This window comes from Physeter macrocephalus, chromosome 6 (genome assembly GCF_002837175.3).
Source record: "Physeter macrocephalus isolate SW-GA chromosome 6, ASM283717v5, whole genome shotgun sequence".
NCBI lineage: Eukaryota > Metazoa > Chordata > Mammalia > Artiodactyla > Physeteridae > Physeter > Physeter macrocephalus.
The window spans coordinates 85,667,031-85,686,915 of NC_041219.1; the positions used below are offsets into that span (position 1 = coordinate 85,667,031).

General features: G+C 43.8%; 3 protein-coding genes across 12 annotated transcripts in view; 2 read left to right on the forward strand and 1 right to left on the reverse strand.

Annotated features, from left to right (window-relative positions):
- Positions 1–1,366: 1,366 nt before the first annotated feature.
- On the forward strand, positions 1,367–4,357 carry DNAJC14 (DnaJ heat shock protein family (Hsp40) member C14). The gene is made up of 6 exons (XM_055085724.1): positions 1,367–1,375; positions 2,028–2,134; positions 2,342–2,461; positions 2,814–2,974; positions 3,078–3,180; positions 3,391–4,357. The coding sequence occupies exons 1-6, from the start codon at positions 1,367–1,369 to the stop codon at positions 3,599–3,601; spliced, it is 711 nt and encodes a 236-aa protein (XP_054941699.1). The 3' UTR covers positions 3,602–4,357.
- A 238-nt stretch (positions 4,358–4,595) lies between these two features.
- On the reverse strand, positions 4,596–7,224 carry ORMDL2 (ORMDL sphingolipid biosynthesis regulator 2). 4 transcript variants are annotated; one of them, XM_007125684.3, is made up of 4 exons: positions 7,135–7,224; positions 6,026–6,485; positions 5,702–5,853; positions 4,596–5,083 (listed from the first exon to the last, which is right to left on the reverse strand). In XM_007125684.3, exons 2-4 carry the CDS (start codon positions 6,197–6,199, stop codon positions 4,948–4,950), a joined length of 462 nt encoding a protein of 153 aa, XP_007125746.1. In that variant the 5' UTR covers positions 6,200–6,485; positions 7,135–7,224; the 3' UTR covers positions 4,596–4,947. The 4 variants fall into 4 exon arrangements, with proteins under 4 accessions (XP_007125746.1, XP_007125743.2, XP_007125745.1 ...); XM_007125681.4 differs by having other exon boundaries at positions 6,026–6,200; positions 7,135–7,223; XM_007125683.4 differs by having other exon boundaries at positions 6,026–6,889; positions 7,135–7,184.
- Positions 7,225–7,488: 264 nt separating this feature from the next.
- SARNP (SAP domain containing ribonucleoprotein) overlaps positions 7,489–19,885 on the forward strand; it is a 59,953-nt gene continuing 47,556 nt past the window's right edge. For all 7 annotated transcript variants that reach the window (XR_003680315.2, XM_028491267.2, XM_007125687.4 and 4 more), the window contains exon 1: positions 7,489–7,597. Coding sequence is in view for 6 of the 7 variants with exons in the window: in XM_028491267.2 (XP_028347068.1) it covers positions 7,562–7,597 (36 nt within the window). In the remaining variant the exon portion in view is untranslated. The remainder of the gene's footprint in view (positions 7,598–19,885) is intronic.

The window sequence follows — 19,885 nt, forward strand, 5'->3', positions numbered from 1 at the left end:
CGAAGAGCATCTTTAATTCTTAGGAAAGAGTCATAAAGACTTTCCCCTCCCTTTACTATGGGATCTGACTTTCCCTTAAAGTTTTTTGTCATGAGATTCTTTTTCTTAATGAAAATCAACGAACCTGGTGTATTAGACAGTGTTGGACTCACTCACCCTGGAATATTCAGGTGAAATCCCTCTAAGCAGGGTGGAGAAGAGACCTAGTCAGAAAGCTTGGCAGTTCTTCTCTCCTAAACAAATGAGGGTTTTTTGAATACAGGGAAATCCAACTGTCTGTCCCAGTGAGGCTAGTGTGGACTAGTGTGGGAACGTTCAGGGAGTACATGTGAGTGATTATTCCAGGACCAGGTGAGAGAAAACAGCTGTTTAAGACCAACAACCCAGAGTGGGAAAGGGAAGGAGAATGGGACATAAATCTTGGAGAGGCATGTACATACATTTTCATGTCATACATGAAAATATGGTTGCTTTTATTGGTAAGGGGGGTATAGGTGGGAGTTGTGACTTATCATGCTCCAGGGAAATGGTTTAATACAAGCATGCAATCAAATTGCTTTTAGAAGTAGCTATGCAGATGCTATTTTTAGATATGCTATTTCTGTACAAGTAAAGCTATTATGATTATAAGTAATGTGTGTAAATTGCATTGGAGGCCTATTTGAGTGTATGGAACTTGACTGGTAAAATATCACAGTGTGTAAATTATCTCAATGGTTGCATGACACTAAAGGGGAATGGGCAACCAAAGTTTCCATTAACCGTTCAAGGCACAATGAAGTACCAGGCCTGTAACTTAACAGAGGACTAAATTATCAATAGTTTGGTGGGAAATGTATGCCCCTTAGCGGATGGCCTGGGATATTCTGAGAGTGGAGAACAGTGTTCACACTCAAATTGTTACTAATGGTAGAGCTCTTTTCTCACCTTCATGACTTTTAGCAGACATCCTCTCTTGGGGAGTAGCATTCAAAAATTCTCATTTTCAACTTACTTTCTTGAAGTAGAGCTGTAGTAAAGTTCCCTGATCCTCAGTAGACCTGCCCTACTATCCAAAGTTCTCCCTCTTGTTCTGGGCCAGAGTATCTGTGGGCTTCCGTTTTTGGCCGTGCCACACGGCATGTGGCATCTTAGTTCCCCGACCAGCGACTGAACCCGCGCCCCTTGCGTTGGAAGCGCAGAGTCCTAACCACTGGACCACCAGGCAAGTCCCTGTGGGCTTCTTTTATACAACCTCTCACTGCCTTTATTAGGCCCTAAATTGACCATTACCCACATTCTATAAGTTTGGGAATGTGAGAGATTTAACAGCATTCTGTTTATTTGGCCTCAGTCAAGAGACTAGCTTTATCTCTGTTTTTGGTGTATGAGGATGGTAACAATCAGGAAGCTGTAGGAAGTGAGGATATTATTTGTCTTGGAGAAGAGGCTGAAAAGTGGATAAAAAGCCTGTGAGGATCGTGGTATGTTCTCAATATTTCACTCCTGGGACCGAAAGGCAAACTACTGTAGGAAGTTTTGAGTAGATATGAGAATTTCCTAGTTAGAAAATAGAGTTTGAGTATGTTGGAACTCTTAACTTTATGACTGACAATAAAGTTAAAATATGAGGGTTTAGTATGTGTGTGCCAGGTAGGCACACACATACTAAACCAACCATCCCTGCTTGCCTGGGATTGAAAGGTTTCCTGAGACATGAAATTTCAGTGCTAAAACTGGGACAATCCCAGGCATACTGGGATGGCAGATCGCCATAGTGCCAGATTCTGTGCCATATGCTTCATGTGTATTCTCATTTAATACTCCCAACAATCCGGGATGGATAAAATATTCTACGTCATATAGCTAATAAGTGACAGAGCTGGGAATTAAACCCAGATCTGTCTGCAGAGCCACAGCAGTTAACCATTAAGCTATATTGACTCTTCAAAAGGGTGGTGAAGGAGAACCCTTTGATATGAGGTTATTTTGACCCAGAATGGGGAGAGGGTTGAAATGGATATGTGATGAAATCTGTGTTTTGGTAGGTTCATCCTGACAAAAATAATCATCCCCGGGCTGAGGAGGCCTTCAAGGTTTTGCGGGCAGCTTGGGACATTGTCAGCAACCCTGAAAGACGGAAGGAATATGAGATGTAAGTTGGAGCTAGGAAATTGTCAGGTGGGGTAAATGAATGATCTTCAATAGCAGAGATCATTGGACTTGTGGATGGAGGCTCTCTGAGGCAGAGAGAACTGAGGTGGCTTGTCTAGCTGGCCAGGGGCCTCAAGAAGCCAATAGATCTGTCTCCCTTTGTCCCTCACTCAATACCCTCTGACTTACAAAGCCTTTTTTCTCTCAGGAAGCGAATGGCAGAGAATGAGCTGACCCGGTCAGTGAATGAGTTTCTGTCCAAGCTGCAGGACGACCTCAAAGAAGCAATGAATACTATGATGTGCAGCCGATGCCAGGGAAAGCATAGGTATGATTTAAATAGGACAGGAGTGGGACAGCCACAGTTTAGGGACTGGGTAGCTAAAAACCTTCCTTGTATTGCCGGTAGTTGTGGGATCCAGATGGTAAGTAACAAGACCCTGAGGTTTCTACTTTTGCCATATTGTTAAGAGACTGAGGATTTGAATTAGCAAGAAGAAAAGATAATAGTTCTAGCTTTAAGATAGAAGGTTGAGGGCAGGGTGTACATAGGCATTTGTAACAACTGAGTCAGTAACCATATTTGTCAGTAATGATGAGATGTCAGTAATGGAGATTACAGCAATGCTCTAGGTAAGCTTGATAGATTATTAAGCAACTGTCCCTTTGTTGGATTGCAGGAGGTTTGAGATGGATCGGGAACCTAAGAGTGCCAGATACTGTGCTGAGTGTAACAGGCTGCATCCTGCTGAGGAAGGAGACTTTTGGGCAGAGTCAAGCATGTTGGGCCTCAAGATCACCTACTTTGCCCTGATGGATGGAAAGGTGTATGACATCACAGGTATACTTCTGTCCTCTGGAAGTATGGGCTCATATATCCAGCCCATCTGTGATATCACAGCCAAAACTGTGATATTTTGGCTAATTATCTGTCATGCTTGCAGAGTGGGCTGGATGCCAGCGTGTGGGAATCTCCCCAGATACCCACAGAGTCCCCTATCACATCTCATTTGGTTCACGGATGCCAGGCACCAGTGGGCGGCAGAGGTAGGTGGTATTCCTCTCAATAATCTATCCACTATTCTAGTTCTGAACATGGTTTCATGACATGCTGTTTAGGACATGTAGGTGTCTCACCCTTTTAAGAAGTTTGGGAACTGACTCAGTATATCTTTAAATTAGGTATAAATAGGTAACATAGGTAACCATTTGACTCCAATATCTCTTGCTTCATCATGTCTTCTGTTTTCCTCTCAGAGCTACCCCAGATGCCCCTCCTGCTGACCTTCAGGATTTCTTGAGCCGGATCTTTCAAGTACCCCCAGGCCAGATGTCAAACGGGAACTTCTTTGCAGCTCCTCAGCCGGGCCCTGGGGCCACTGCAGCCTCCAAGCCCAGCAGCACAGTACCCAAGGGAGAAGCCAAACCGAAGCGGCGGAAGAAAGTGAGGAGGCCGTTCCAACGTTGACACCCCCTCTCTTTCCTCAAATCAATGTCAGGGAGTCAAAAGGGCTGTGTACAGCACAGGATGGAGTTTGATTTGTTTATTTTTAAATATTTAAAAAAGGGAAAATTTTAAGCTCAAATTGTTCACTCAGTACTTATAGGAAGCCCTGGAACCACTCTCCCTCCTCCACCAGCACCCAGGAACTGAATCTTGTCTTCTGACAATACCAAAGAAATAGGGGGTGGCTAGAACAAAGAACCTAGGGCCTGGACCTGGGCTGGACGATATCTCCCATAGTAGTGTGGGAACTGGGTATTTCCCTGGGGTCTGTATGCCTTTGTCTTGTCTTTTGCTTCTACAGCAGATGACACTTCCCCCCTCTTTTTAAACGTGTCTGTATTATTTCTTGACCCATTTCAGAAGGGAGCCCCCTCCATTGCCCCAATATACTAGTAAAAAGACAGAACGAGAAAGCATGTAACCCTAATTATAGGAGATACATAGAGTTCAGAGAGTGGGAACTCTCACCTTGTGAGTAATCACCCAACTTGTTGCAGCTTGCAACTTGCAGCTTGTTGCTGCAGGGATGGCCAAAAGTAATAATTTTTAAAAAACAGATTCACGCTGTCTGCCCTTGGGTGAGGGGGAAGGATAGAGGGGCTCCCGGCAGCCCCCTTATGATCCAAGGGTTTGTATTTTTTTAAGTTTGTTCATATTTGTATGTATATATCTATTTAAAGCCAGGGGATTATCTTTCTATAAATACATAACTGGCAACCTGTATCTTCCCTCTCTTCTTTGCCCATATAGCTGGAGCCCTTTTTTTTATTTGAGAATCTTTTCCCTCCTAAGTGTTAGCTGAGAGTGAAGGGCACCTCCTACTGGACCAAGGGAGAGGGGACAAAAAAAACCCTAGAGAAATTTTGTAGTTCTGTAAGTCATTATTGCATCTTTCTTCCCCAGCCTTATGAAGACATCTCCCTACCCTTCCTGCTGACCAAACTGTAGCCATATCTGAAAAAAATTATCTTTATTACAAGGAAAATACACAGTAAAACAGAGCTGGAAGGTGGTGGGAGTGGATGATATGGAAAAACTTAATCAACCAAAAAGCTGCCCAAACATGGCTTCCTGCTGTGGAGAGTGATGATTGGCCCCTTACCTCACCTGTCCTTCCTCAGTCAAAGAAACCTGCTCCTAGCAGGGCTGGGCCCAGGGAACCCCATTTTCCAATGAAAATTTGGGAAAGTTTGAGTTTCCACTGGGAGTTTGGGAAACATAGTTCTCAGGCTTTCAAGATACAGAAGACAGTATAGAAAAAGGAGTGATGTTACAGCCCTTTGTTCCAACGTCCCCAGCCCCATCCCTCAGTATTTGTTGATGCCAAAGAGACGGACCCCATGGAATTGGGGCAACTTGGGCAGCAGTACACTAAGCAGTGAGGCTGTGTTGATGAGGAAATGAGCAGCATCATACTTGGTGTAGAAGCTGGCCAGGAGGTAGCTGGGGAGAGAAGAAATAGGTTGAGTGAAGTTGGCCTTCCCTATCCACATTCAGGCCTTTCCAGCAACTTTCTCTTCTATTTTAAATGACCGGTTTTACTGCATGCAGTCGTAGGATATCTGAAAATATTCCAGCTATATTAACAGTATTTACTTCGGGGTTGGGGAGATAATCAGACAGCACCTTTAACTGGAGATTTATAAATCAGTTTGTCGTTTTTTTTTTAAATTGTTAATGACAGGTGGCAAATGACAGCTGAAGCACTTTCAGCCTGTATGACTATTAGAATCCTTCTTGCTTCCACTTCTCACAGTTAGTTCTTACAGATTCACATCAGTTCTGCCTTTATTTATTCACTTCTTTTGGAAGTGTAAAATAATTTCTTTTACTTGGTGTTTTATCTTTTCTCAGTCCCATCTCCATTCCCCTACCACCAAGGAGGCAGCAAGTAATGCTTGATTACTGTCTTCTACTTTTTACTGTTCTCTCTAGATTTAGACCTACTATATCATATCTTCACAGGGTCTAAGTGAGTAGAAGTCTGCTTTTTTTAAAGATTCCCTGTGGACCTTTGTACCTGGCTTTTGAAGCATCTCCCGTATCTCCCCCTGGACTCACAGTACAATGGGAGAGATGCTGAGGAATTTTCGGGAAGAGGTAAATTGGAGCCCGTAGTCCATCTGTTCCCAGTGTGTCAGTAGCCGAGCCTTTCCTTGGTCAGGGGTCTCAAAGGGTGTCCCTTTCACCGTATGTAGGAAGACATACATAGCCTGGGAGGAGGGAAGGGGGCAGTGTGAGCGGGGGCAGAAAGCAGTCCTTCAGCCCAAGAAGTATACTAAGATCCCAAAAGGAAGACAGAAATCCCCAAATAATTGGTGATTTTATTTTGTTTTTGGTTGGGAAAAGCCTGGGGTGGGTAAAAGGTCATGGTTTAGTGCTCACCAAGTTATGGATGACGTTGGTCAGGGTCCAGACCACAGGAATGCTGAAGAAGGGGATGCTGAGTAGGACCACATGCAGCAGTCCTACCAAGATGATGTAGGCCAGCCAGATGCCCCGGCTATTCATCACTCGAGTGTTGGGGTTAACTTCGCTGTGTGCCACCCCCACATTCATCCTACCACAGCGGGGGATCAGGCAGGAGTCCAGCTTAATTTCCTCTCAACCCCTCTTTGAGTTTGTTCTTCGCAGTTGTCCCCTGAATAGCCCAAATCCCCCGGACTCTATTGGGAATGAGAGAACTTCCCCATCATGCACAAAGGAAAAACTGAAGACTTGGGGGGAAAAAAACTCAGAAGGCAATAAGAGTCCTCTCTACATCTTAGAGACATACTATGGTTATCTTTCTTCTGATCCTTCCACTTCAACTGTAGCTTGAAGGAGTAAGCATAGGCTTGGTGCGCTTCAAGGAGCAAGGGAAACAGAAGTATGTCAATTTACCTTCCTGAGGAAGTTAATAAGGAACCATTGAAGACATTAGGTACACCCAAAATTCCAGAAGAGGGTCATGGGAAACAATCAAGGAACCACTAAGGAAGGTTGAGGGGGTAAAGCTACCTTTTCTAATCTATTCTAACCCCACCTTTTCCTCTGGGGCTTGCCCCTCCTGTGTCATCTCCTTGGCATGTAAGCAGGCAGCATCCTAATTCTTCCTCTCAAGGGTGGGGTGCTGCAAGAATGTGCCCAGGGCTTTTGCACTGAACTAGGAAGGGTCGTGAGCTGAGCGTCTCGAGAGATGGAGCCCTAGTCCCGACTCCAGGGCGGCTCTGATCGTCGAAACTTGGCCGTTTTAAAATCGTGCTCGCCCTAAAGTTGATGACGCCTGGTTAGGAAGCAGCTCTGGCCCGCCCTCTACCTAAAATTCCCTAAACCTTAGTGCTGAATCCGCCCCTTGCTCCCCCAGGCTCCCTCTCTCCTTTGTCGGCTCCCCTCAGGGCTGTCGTCTTCGCCCCTCTCTCGGTCTGTCGTTCGCCACCGCTCCACCACCCCACCCCCCTTTCACTTCCCACCATTTTCCCTTACTACCGCTTCCCAGTCTCCCGTAACCCTACCTGCCAGCTTCGGAAGCCCGTCCAGCTTGGGGCGCGGCGCTTCCTTCTACACCTCCGGTCTCCAGGAAGCCGCAGCCCCGGCCCATCTGCACTCTCCCTATTGGTGAAGCGGAGTCAGCGTCGCCACCACCCATTGGCTGGCGGTCCGCCACCGGGACGCACAATTGGTCACCATTCCCGTCCTTCGGAAGGTGCCGAACCCGCCCTTCTCCAGGTCCAGGCTTTTGAGAGAGGTGGGGAAAGCCGCTTGGAGGAGTGAGGGCGACTCCAGCCATTGACTAATGGAAAGAGTTGATGGTAGGAGGCGGGAGTAAAAGCCACAGCGATTGGCCGGCCGTGGCTGTCGGCGCCGAGGCGGGAGCTCCCGGAGGCGGAGGCGGAGGCGGAGGCAGAGGGTGGGGGCCTGGCGGAGTGAAGGGGTAACAAGATGGCGGCTGAAACGGTGGAGCTCCATAAGCTGAAGGTACCGTGAAGGGGGGGAGGGCCGGGTCGGACTTTTCCGGAGACTGAATTCTGCCGGCTGGTTTGCGCCTTTTCCTTGCAGGCTCTTCCACTTCGTTTTCCGGCTCCCGCCGTAGTTCTGTTCTTTTGTGCCTCCCTTCTTCCCCATTACGCCTTCCCTAATTTCCCATTTCTCCTCACGGTTTTACTGTATCTTTACTTGTTATTCGGCTCCTTCCTCCACTGTGGTGTCGTCCGCCACTTCCCCATCGGGTTGTGTAAGTGCCTTCAACCTGTTCTGCTCTCTTTTCCTTTCTCGTCAGACTGCATTACGTCAGTGGTCCCCTCCTCTTGGACCCGTGCCGGGCCCGGGACCCCTTTTTCTTCCCTGGGTTGATGCTTTCCAGTCTCTTGTCCAAAGCTGAGATTCACGGTAGCAGATGATGGCAGCTTCGTGTATTTCTGTCTAGGTCGCAAACTTGATCCAGAAAATGCTTCCCCTCCCTTTTTTTAGGTGGGGTGACGCCCCCGGGGCAAACTTGGAAACCTGAGAAGAGCCCTCCGAAGATGGGCCTCCCCTTAGAGGCCTGAGGTTTAGCCGACCTTAAGAGGTAGTGAAGGCACAGATACCCCAGATTGAAAAGTTTTTCGAGTTCTCTCAACGCTGTTCTCCGCCCGCCAGCCTTCCCCCAACCCTGCCCTCCACCACCCAAGAGACAAGTCACTCAGGGCTGTAATATTTTGGGAAAACGTTTCCAAGGTTAGGGTTACCTCTGTCCCATTTCGTATCGCGGACGGACCCTGCATCTCTTGGTCTCACCACTGGGTGACACTCAATCACAGAAGCCGGGTTAAGTTGTGTCTTGGGAATCTTAATAGCTGTTTCGTGTTTAGATTATTATTTTCCTGGAAGAAAAGAGTAGTTTCTTTTAGGGTGAATTAAGAGAATATCTCGGTTAGTTGTACATTTGTGGTTTCACAAGTAGTTTTCCCATCACATGTTTCGGTCATGTTTTGGTCACATCCCGGGAACCTTTGACAAACCAGGCTGATTTATTTAGCCCAAGCTGAAAACTAATCCTTTAAAGTTTGATGAGCTTTAAAAAAAAAAAAAAAAAAAGTATAAGGAGAGTAAGGGCAGAGAGAGGTACTTGTAATCATTTATTAGTTGACACGAATTAGACTTTCTGTGAAAGTTGCTAGGTTTCTTGCTCTTGGATTCTAAGCTGTACTAGTGGGGTTTTGTGTTATCCTGGAGTTACTGTTAACTTGGTGGTGCTGAAATGTGTAGATTGTATCAGTGGTCTACTAATAGAATGACAAGTAGAAAAAGTTGAGCAACTGCCTCCAATATATATATGCTTACTTGTATAAATTATGTACTACTATAGTGTTACGTATGTTATAAAATATACACAGAAAAGGAATTTTTGAATGAATGGGATAAAAAGGAATTATGAATAGAAGATCTAATACTTTCTTCCTATTAGTTCCAAAATTTTTATTTATTTATTTATTGCTGCATTGGGTCTTCGTTGCTTCGTGGGGGCTTTCTCTAGTTGTGGCGAGCGGGAGCTACTCTTCGTTGCAGTGCGCAGGCTTCTCATTGCGGTGGCTTTTCTTGTTGCGGAGCATGGGCTCTAGGCGCGCAAGCTTCAGTAGTTGCAGCACGTGGGTTCAGTAGTTGTGGCGCGTGTGGGCTCAGTAGTTGTGGCGCACAGGCTTAGTTGCTCTGTGGCTTGTGGGATCTTCCCGGACCAGGGATCAAAACCGTGTCCCCTGCACTGGCAGGCGGACTCTCAACCACTTTGTCACCAAGGAAGTCCCCTTTTTAGTTCCATTTTTGAAACCCCTAGAGTAAGTCACCAGCCTTATGAGTTGCCTTTATGGATTTTATGTGGGTTTATGGAGTTCCACCTTACATAAAAATCTGTATTTGTTAGTTATACATTAAATTTGATTTGGGGGCTTCCCTGGTGGTGCAGTGGTTAAGAATCCGCCTGCCAGTGCAGGGGACACGGGTTTGAACCCTGGCCTGGGAAGATCCCACATGCCGTGGAGCAACTAAGCCCATTCATCATAACTACTGAGCCTGCGCTCTAGAGCCTGCGTGCCACAACTGCTGAAGCCCTCACGCCTAGAGCCCATGCTCTGCAATAAGAGAAGCCACTGCAATGAGAAGCCTGCACACCGCAGCAAAGAGTAGCCCCCGCTCACCGCAACCAGAGAAAGCCCGCGCACAGCAACGAAGACTCAACGCAGCCAAAAATAAAAATAAATAAAATAAAAATTTATTTTAGGGCTTCCCTGGTGGCGCAGTGGTTGAGAGTCCGCCTGCCGATGCAGGGAACACGGGTTCGTGTCCTGGTCCGGGAAGATCCCATGTGCCGCGGAGCGGCTGGGCCTGTGGGCCATCACCGCTGGGACTGCGCGTCCGGAGCCTGTGCCCCGCGATAGTGAGAGGCCCGCATACCGCAAAAAAAAAAAAAATTAAAAAAAAAATCTGCCTGCCAGTACAGGGGACATGGGTTCGAGCCCTGGTCCAGGAAGATCCCACATGCTGCGGAGCCACTAAGCCCATGTGCCACAACTACTGAGCCTGCACCACAACTACTGAGCCTGCGCTCTAGAGCCCGCGAGCCAGAACTACTGAGCCCATGTGCTACGACTGCTGAGACCTGCATGCCTAGAGCCTGTGCTCCGCAACAAGAGAAGCCACCACAATGAGAAGCCTGGTCACGGCAACAAAGAGTAGCCCCCTCCGCAACCAGTGAAAGCCCGTACGCAGCAACGAAGACCCAAAGCAGCCAAAAATAAAAATTAATTAATTAATTAATCTTAAAAAAAGAAAGAAAAGAAAAGGTGTATTTTAAAAAAAGAAAAAATTTGATTTTTATTGGATAATGTCCTCTGACCTGATTTCAGGTAGTCTTGGAGAACATGAGGCAGTCCTGACAGCCTAAAAAGGGTTCACTCTTAATCATATTTGCTTGTCTTTGCTTTTTCTCTAGAGCACTTCTTAACCTTTTGGAGGTCACAGATATCTTTGAAACTCTGATGAAAGATATGGACCCTTTCCCCAGAAAAAGGCATGTACACATACTTTGCATGCGATTTTAAGGGCTTCATCAAATTACCTTGTAGCCCTGAGGAGTCCCTGGACCTCTGGTTAAGAACCCATGCCTTCGGGCTTCCCTGGTGGCGCAGTGGTTGGGAGTCCGCCTGCCGATGCAGGGGACGCGGGTTCGTGCCCCGGTCTGGGAAGATCCCACATGCCGCGGAGCGGCTGGGCCCGTGAGCCATGGCCGCTAAGCCTGCGCGTCCGGAGCCTGTGCTCCTCAACGGGAGAGGCCACAGCGGTGAGAGGCCCGTGTACCGCAAAAAAAAAAAAAGAACCCATGCCTTCGATTCTGACTTTCTGACTTCCAGGACGGTTAATGTTTGGTTCCACTGTTGCTCTTGATAGTGTGATCCTGACTTTTGGGTTGACCTAGGGTTTATCTCTTTTTTAAAAAAAAAAAACTTTCCATTTTTATAAAGGGAATTTGGGGCTTTAGCGTGGGGTCTCAGAGGAAAGGACCAGGCTTTGAAGTAGGAAGGAAAAATATTATCTATCTGAATTGATATGTAAATCCACATCAACTGCAAATTTCTGAAGATTTTGTAGAAATGGAGTCATTCCAATACAGTTGGAAAGAGAGACTGAATTGTGGGTGAAAATGCTCTGAACTGTAATAGTACCAGATTTCCAGTCAGTGTGAGAAAAGGGACTACAGAGGAGAGAACAAGAAGGGTGTACTAGTTTCAGAGTGCTGCGAACAGTGAGACATCGTAATATTGAAGCATAAAGTGCATATATGTTGGTGTTTGAAGATAGTTTGGAAAGGAAAGTAGGTGAACTGTGCGGCTGGAGGTATATTGGAGTGATACTGAAAAGGACTTCTAAGTTGTGTAAGGTGTTCGGTTTTTGTCATGTAGGCAGAAAGTGGGGGAACCTTTGGAGGTTGGAAAGGAGAGCTGATGTGATCAGTTTGTGTTTTTTGTTTTGTTTTGTTTTTTTCTTTGCTGCATGGCTTGCGGGATCCTAGTTCCCTCACAAGGGATCGAACCCCGGGCCCTCGGCAGTGAAAGTGTGGAGTCCTAACCACTGGACCTATAGGGAATTCCCAGTTCGTGTTGTTTTGGCAGTAAGAAGGATGGGGTTTGGAGAGGAAGAAATGTCACCAGCTAGATTTTTATTACAGTAGTCACTCGCCTGCTTAAAACCCTTTAATTATATCCCTGCCAATCTCTCCAGCTTAGTTTCTCACACTCCAGCTACAGTGGCTTTATTTCATTTCTCAGAATGGCTATTCATTAATTGCTAACATTTACATAGCATTTACTATGTGACAAACACTGGTCAAATCTGTTTGTGTACATTAGTTGATTTAATTCTCATGATAATCCTAAGGCAGTAAGGTAAATGCCTGTGTTGTCCCCATTTAAAACTGAGAAAAAACGGAAGCTCAGAGAGGTTGGATAACTTGCCCTAGGTTGCTCAGGTAATAAGTGGTGACTCAAATCCAGGCAGTCTGTCTCCAAAATTCCTGTCCTTAATCACTGTGCACTGTGCCTTTCTTTACCTTAGTGCTCAGAACATTTACACATGCTTTTGGCTGCCAGTGCCCTTGCCACCCCCATCCCCCATACCTTTGTCTAATTAACTGTTAGTTGCCCTTCAGATATCAGTCAAACATCATTTAACCAAGGAACCCTTAGGTAGGATGGGTTCCATCTATCCACACACAAGGTCAGACCACTTTTTAAACGTTTTTATAGGACCCTGTGCTCCTTTTTTTTTAATCATTTAAACGTTATGTATATGATCATTGATTGCCTTGTTTCCCTACTAGATTGTAAGCTCCATGTGGGCAAGAACTCTTTCTGTTTTGCTTATGATTATTTTTCTGTATCTAAGATAATGCTTGACACACAGTGGCTACTCAGTAGCTATTTGTCAAGTGAATAAACTTACTAAGACCTGAAATAAGGTAGTGGCTTTTAGAGTAGGAATGAATTTGAAAGAATTTTGGAATATAGAATTACAAGCATTTATAGATCAGTTAGATGTGGGAGGAATGAAAGATGACTCCAAGTAGTGATACCTTTAGTCTAAGTTGGGAGGAGGAGGAGAAGCCAGTTTTTTGCAGGAGAGAAGATAAGTTCAGTTTGGGGCATAAATGTCTTTGAGATATTCACTTGGGGATATCTAGTAGTCATTTGGAAATGTGAGTCTCCTGCTTAAGAGCTGAGAGTTGTCTCCAAAGAAGACATACAGTTGGCCAAGAGGCACGTGAGAAGCTGCTCAACATCACTAATTATTAGAGAAATGCAAATCAAAACTACAATGAGGTATCACCTCACACTGGTTAGAATGGGCATCATCAGAAAATCTACAAACAACAAATGCTGGAGAGCGTGTGGAGAAAAGGGAACCTCCTTACACTGTTGGTGGGAATGTAAATTGATACAGCCACTATGGAGAACAGTATGGATGTTCCTTAAAAAACTAAAAATAGAATTACCATATGACTCAGCAATCCCACTACTGGGCATATACCCAGAGAAAACCATAATTCAAAAAGACACATACACCCCAGTGTTCATTGCGGCACTAGTTACAATAGGCAGGTCATGGTAGCAACGTAAATGCCCATCAACAGATGAATGGATAAAGAAGATGTGGTACATATATACAGTGGAATATTACTCAGCCATCAAAAGGAACGAAATTGGGTCATTTGTAGAGATGTGGATGGACCTAGAGACTGTCATACAGAGTGAAGTAAGTCAGAAAGAGAAAAACAAATATCGTATATTAATGCATATATGTGGAATCTAGAAAAATGGTACAGATGAACTGGTTTGCAAGGCAGAAATAGAGACACAGATGTAGAGAACAAATGTATGAACACCAAAGGGGGAAGCGGGGGTGGGCGTGATAGTGGTGGGATGAATTGGGAGATTGGGATTGACATATATACACTAATATGTATAAAATAGATAACTAATAAGAACCTGCTGTATAAAAAACAAAATAATAAATAAATAAAATTATTTTTTTTAAAAGAGCTGAGCGCTGATAATAAAGGTTTGAGACTTATTCAAAAATATTTATCAATTGCCTACCATGTGCCAGCTACCATAGGCCCTGGAGATACAGCAGTGAACAAAGCAGACAAAATTCTTGCTTTCATGGAGCCTATATATATATTATATATGTGTGTGTGTGTGTGTGTGTATATATAAATATATATGTGTATATATGTATATTTGGAGCTTATATTTTATTAGGGGAAGGTACAATAAATAAGTAAAATTTATAGTATGTCAGATAGTGATTTGTAGAGAAAAATAGGAAGAGGGAGTACAGTGGGAAGAGAAGGGTATTATAATTTTAAATAGGATGACTAGGGGGAAGGCCTCATTGAAAAGGTGTTGTTTAAGCAAAGACTTGAAGGACGTGAAAGAGTGAGCCTTGTGCAAAGTATTATAAGAGGACCTTAGAGGTGATCATTAGTACTCTGGCTTTTACCCTTAATGAGATAGGAAACCGATGGAGGATTTTTGAATAGAGGGATGACATGTTCTGACTTAAACTGTCAAAGATCACTCTGACTACCTTGTTGAGAATAAACTATAGTGAGGTTCAAGGGCTGAAGAGTTTTTACAATGATCTGTATGAAAGAAAGACAAGAGGGATTAGATTCTGGATATATTTTGAAGGTAGAGCTGACAGGATTTGCCAATAATTGGATTCTGGGAAGTGAAAAAGCCTTTGGTACAAGTGGAAGGATGAGAAGGCCAAAATCTCCTTAGTGAATGTCTTAGTGAATATCTGTATTTACAGGGTTGGGTGGAAGAAGAGCTAGCAAAGGGGCTGAGGAGGTGAGGTAAGAGGAAAATGGTAAGAGAGATAGAGTGTGCACATGAAAGCAGTCCTTCATCTTGGTATTTAAAATTGGGCTTGGGACTTCCCTGGTGGCGCAGTGGATAAGGCTCCACGCTCCCAATGCAGGGAGCGTGGGTTCGATCCCTGGTCAGGGAACTGGGTCCCACGGGTATGCTGCAACTAAGAGTTTGCATGCCGCAACTAAGGAGCCCGTGTGCTGCAGCTAAGGAGCCTGCCAGCTGCAACTAAGACCCGGCGCAACCAAAATAATAATAAATAAATATTTTTTAAAAAAACAACATAAAATTGGGCTTAAATCAGAGAGATCTGAGCTGGCATATTGGCTCTACTGTTTTCTAGCTGGGTGATTTTTTTAGCAAATTATTGAGTCTCTTTGAGCCTCAATTTCCTAATTTATGAAATGCAGTCATAATACCAACCACATAGATGTTTTGAGAATTAAATGAGGAAATGATGTTCAAAGAACTTAGCCTTTTGCCTGGCATGTATTAATACTTGAAATTTGAGTTCCTATCATATGAAATGTTTAAATGGTGTAAAATGCCTCTGTCTTCAAAGGTTTACAAACCAGATTGAGAGTTAACAGATGAAAATGATTTGAATCAAAATTCAAGATTAGTAAATTAGAAATCACAGGGTGATGAATGATTAATGTCAGATGTATTATGTAGTCAGCTGATCAGTCCTTTCTCTGCTGTTTGGATAGGTAGCACGAAAAATGCCTTATAATACTGAGAAATGGGATTTTTAGATTGATATTGAAAATTTAATTTTTGAATAGGTAATTCATGCTCAACCTCATAATATTAAAGGTATAAAAGGGTACATGGTAAAAAGTTTCCCTCCTACATGTGTCCTCAACAAACTACTTCTTCGCAGATTCAACTAGTGTTAACTTACCTGTTTCTTGTCCAGGCATCTTGTGTATACACATATGAGTGGTATGTGTGTGCATGTTATTTTTTACATTAATGTTAGTATCTTATATACAATGCTCTGTAACTTGGGGTTTTTAAGTAGCCTTATTGAGATACAATTCACATACCATACAATTCACTCAGTATACCTTGCTTTTTAAATATTGAGTTGGCCAAAATGTTTCTTCGGTTTTTAAGTAAAAATAAAAGACATATTTTTCATTTTCACCAAGAACTTTATTGAACAATGTATTCACCGTTTTGTTCCACTACCTTCTGCCATTTTTCAGGCAAGTTCATAATTCCATCTAACCAAAACTTTTTATCTTTTTGAGCAAAGGACTGTTCAAGGTGCCTTTTACAGTCTTCCAGGGAATTGAAATTTTTTCCATTAAGAGATTTTGTAAAGACCAAAATAAATAAAAATCCGAAGGTGCAATGTCTGGTGAATATAGTGGATGAATCAGAACTTCCCAGCCAAGCTGTAACAGTTTTTGCCTGGTCATCAAAGAAACATGTGGTCTTGCGTTATCCTGATGGAAGATTATGCGTTTTCTATTGACTAATTCTGGACACTTTTCGTCGAGTGCTGCTTTCAGTTCGGGAGCAGTACTTGTGGGAATTAATCGTTTGGTTTTCCAGAAGGAGCTCATAATAGAGGACACCACCCTTCCAATCCCACCATATACACACCATCACCTTCTTTGGATGAAGACCAGCCTTTGGTGTGGTTGGTGGTGGTTCATTTCACTTGCCCCATAATATCTTCCATTCCACATTATTGTACAATATCCACTTTTCATTGCGCGTCACAATGTGTTTTAAAAACGAAACATTTACGTTTAAGTAGAAAATCACATGCAGAAATAAGGTCAAGAAGGTTTTTTCCCGCTTAAGTTAATGTGGAACCCAAACATCAAAGCGATTAACATAACCAAGCTGGTGCAAATGTTTTTCAACTCTTGATTTGGATATTTTGAGTATGCCGGCTATCTCCTGCATGGTATAATGTTTATTCTTCTCAATGTCTTGGTTTGATCACTATCAACTTCATCTGGTCTGCCCGACCGTGGAGCATCGTCCAGCAAGAAATCTCCAGCACGAAACTTTGCAAACCACTTTTGACACGTTCGATCAGTCACAGCACCTTTTCCATACACTGCATAAATCTTTCTTTGCGTTTCAGTTGCATTTTTACCTTTCTTGAAATAATAAAGCATAATATGCTGAAAATGTTGCTTTTTTTCTTCCATCTTCAATATTAAAATGGCTACACAAAAATTCACCAGTTTTGATGTTTTCTTTTAAATGCACACTTATATGACAGCTGTCACAATACAGTCTAACCAAATTGTTTCTAATGAAGTTAAAGACAACTAAGCACTACTAGAGTCATCTTACGGAAGAAAACTGAACGAACTTTTTGGCCAACCCAGTATGTTGTTTTAAAACATTTTGAAGTCAAATGCATATAAAAATGGGTAAGATTTGGGCTTCCTTGGTGGCACAGTGGTTGGGAGATTGCCTGCCAATGCAGGGGACACGGGTTCGAGCCCTGGTCTGGGAAGATCCCACATGCTACGGAGCAACTAAGTCAGTGTGCCACAACTACTGAGCCTGCGCTCTAGAGCCCGCGAGTCACAACTACTGAGCCCACATGCCACAACTACTGAAGCCTGTGCACCTAGAGACAGTGCTCTGCAGGAAGAGAAGCCCGTGCACCGAAACGAAGAGCAGCTACCGCTCGCCGCATCTAGAGAAAGCCCGTGCGTGCAGCAGTGAGACCCAGTGCAGGCAAAAATAAATAAATAAAATGAATAAATTTATTTTAAAAAATGGGTAAGATTTGATATTATAAGTTCTTTCTTTCTTTATTTATTTGATTGTGCCGGGTCTAGTTGAGGCTCATGGGCTTCTCAGTTGTTGTGGCATGCGACCTCTTAGTTGCAAGATGCATGTGGGATCTAGTTCCCTGACCAGGGATCAAACCTGGGCCCCTTGCATTGTGAGCATGGAGTCTTAACCACTGCGCCACCAGGGAAGTCCCTGTAGATTCTTATTTGAGGTTTTAAAAGTGCTTTGTTCTACTAATGTAATTGTGCCAAAATGAAATGTGTGAAACGACTTCATTTTCAGCTATTTTGTTTTTACTCATCTATTTCCCTTTTGAAATGATGTCCCAGTATAGGAGCAGAACCCATAATATAATAATAAAGTAATACAACAGTGTGTAAAAACTATATGTAACATTCTCATTTGACCAGAGAAGGGGACGTGAAGGTGCTGAGAAGACTGCCGAATGAGCCAGAGACCTGAGGTTAGGAACTGGGAGCCAGTGGGGGGCTGAGATTTCAGTGACCAACAGCAATAGCAAGGTCAGTAGTCAGCAGTGGTGGATGCTATGCAAGCTAAACAACCAGTTGTACCAGTCTGTCAGCTTCAAGTCTACCAGATCAGCATCCTGTGCAAAATCCATCACCGACTGTCTGTTTCCCTGTCATCTGGAGGTTTTTGTAAACTTTTGTCCATATCTACACAGTTCTGGGAAGGAAGGAGAAGGGAGGAAAAATTCTATTAGAAAGTTGAGTTTTTTGTTTTTTGTGGTACGTGGGCCTCTCACTGTTGTGGCCTTTCCCGTTGCGGAGCACAGGCTCTGGATGCGCAGGCTCAGCGGCCATGGCTCACGGGCCCAGCCGCTCTGCGGCATGTGGGATCTTCCCAGACCGGGGCACGAACACGTGTCCCCCGCATTGGCAGGCGGACTCTCAACCACTGTGCCACCAGGGAAGCCCAGAAAGTTGAATTCTGAATTGCCTGAGTATTTCCATTCCTTTTCCCTAGGTGGTCTTAATGTTACTTAAACCAGGAGAAGATAGAAGGAATGGAGTCTTCTGAGGAAGATGAGGAGTTATAGGAAGTAAAGAAATTGTATTGCTTTGTAAACAAACAACACCCTCTAAACATACACGCGCGCGTGCACGCACACACACACAGAGTAAATGATATATTTAAAACGTTAGGTGATCTCCAAGTGCCGGGGTTACATAAGACTTTTTTTTTCCTCTATACTTTTCAGAATTTTCCAACTGTTCTACAGTGAACATAATACTTTTATAACCAACAAAATTCTTAAAAGTGTAACTAAAATCAAAAGACTTGTTCTCCAGGAAACTGAGAAAAAATAAAGTACCAATGTGGGAAAGGTCAAGTTCTTACTCAAGGTCCATTACTTAAGAAATGGACCTTAGAGATCACTTAGAATCTGGATTCTAGATTAATACTAATCACTGTATCATCTGTAGGCCAGTGCTCATCCATGAACTGTTACTGGTTAATGATGAGATAAGTTTAAAAAAAAATTAAGTAAGCTTTTAGAAACTTTTATAGCAGTTTGACATCACTGCTACATCCAAGTGTATGACCATTTTTCTAGTAATTGATTTTATTGTTTCTTTACAAAGGTATTGGTCCACAACCTGGTTGGAATGCTATAAAAACTTGGCAGCCCGGGCTTCCCTGGTGGCGCAGTGGTTGAGAGTCCGCCTGCCGATGCAGGGGACATGGGTTCGTGCCCCGGTCTGGGAAGATCCCACATGCCGCGGAGCGGCTGGGCCCACGAGCGATGGCCGCTGAGCCTGCGCTTCCGGAGCCTGTGCTCTGCAACGGAAGAGGCCACAACAGTGAGAGGCCCGCGTAACGCAAAAAAAAAAAAAAACAAAACAAAAACAAAAACTTGGCAGCCCTATCAGTCTACCTATTTAAAAATATATTGATCTATGAAATGCAGAAATCTGAGAAGCAGTCATCCTGTCTGATCTTGTCTAACCCTTCACCCAGCGTCTAACACAAAGTGTTAGTAGCTGCCAAGCACTATTGTAAATGCTTTATGAGTATTTGCTGGTTCAGTCTTCATAACAACCCTATGCTGTAGTTATTGTTGCATTATCCCCATTTCGTAGGAAACTGAGGCACAAAGAGGATATGTTACTCACCCAGGGTTAGGGGCACGAACACGTGTCCCCCGCATTGGCAGGCGGACTCTCAACCACTGTGCCACCAGGGAAGCCCAGAAAGTTGAATTCTGAATTGCCTGAGTATTTCCATTCCTTTTCCCTAGGTGGTCTTAATGTTACTTAAACCAGGAGAAGATAGAAGGAATGGAGTCTTCTGAGGAAGATGAGGAGTTATAGGAAGTAAAGAAATTGTATTGCTTTGTAAACAAACAACACCCTCTAAACATACACGCGCGCGTGCACGCACACACACACAGAGTAAATGATATATTTAAAACGTTAGGTGATCTCCAAGTGCCGGGGTTACATAAGACTTTTTTTTTCCTCTATACTTTTCAGAATTTTCCAACTGTTCTACAGTGAACATAATACTTTTATAACCAACAAAATTCTTAAAAGTGTAACTAAAATCAAAAGACTTGTTC

Bases quoted from the DNA above. Each gene is read 5' to 3' on its own strand.
- DNAJC14 (XM_055085724.1), top strand. The intron at 2,462-2,813 runs GTATGATTTAAA...GTTGGATTGCAG, and splicing joins CGATGCCAGGGAAAGCATAG to GAGGTTTGAGATGGATCGGG. The intron at 3,181-3,390 runs GTAGGTGGTATT...TTTTCCTCTCAG, and splicing joins GGCACCAGTGGGCGGCAGAG to AGCTACCCCAGATGCCCCTC.
- ORMDL2 (XM_007125681.4), bottom strand. From the start codon at position 7,220: ATGGGCCGGGGCTGCGGCTTCCTGGAGACCGGAGGTGTAGAAGGAAGC. The intron at 6,201-7,134 runs GTAGGGTTACGG...CCGCTGTGGTAG, and splicing joins CGGGCTTCCGAAGCTGGCAG to GATGAATGTGGGGGTGGCAC. The intron at 5,854-6,025 runs GTGAGCACTAAA...CCCTCCTCCCAG, and splicing joins CCAACGTCATCCATAACTTG to GCTATGTATGTCTTCCTACA.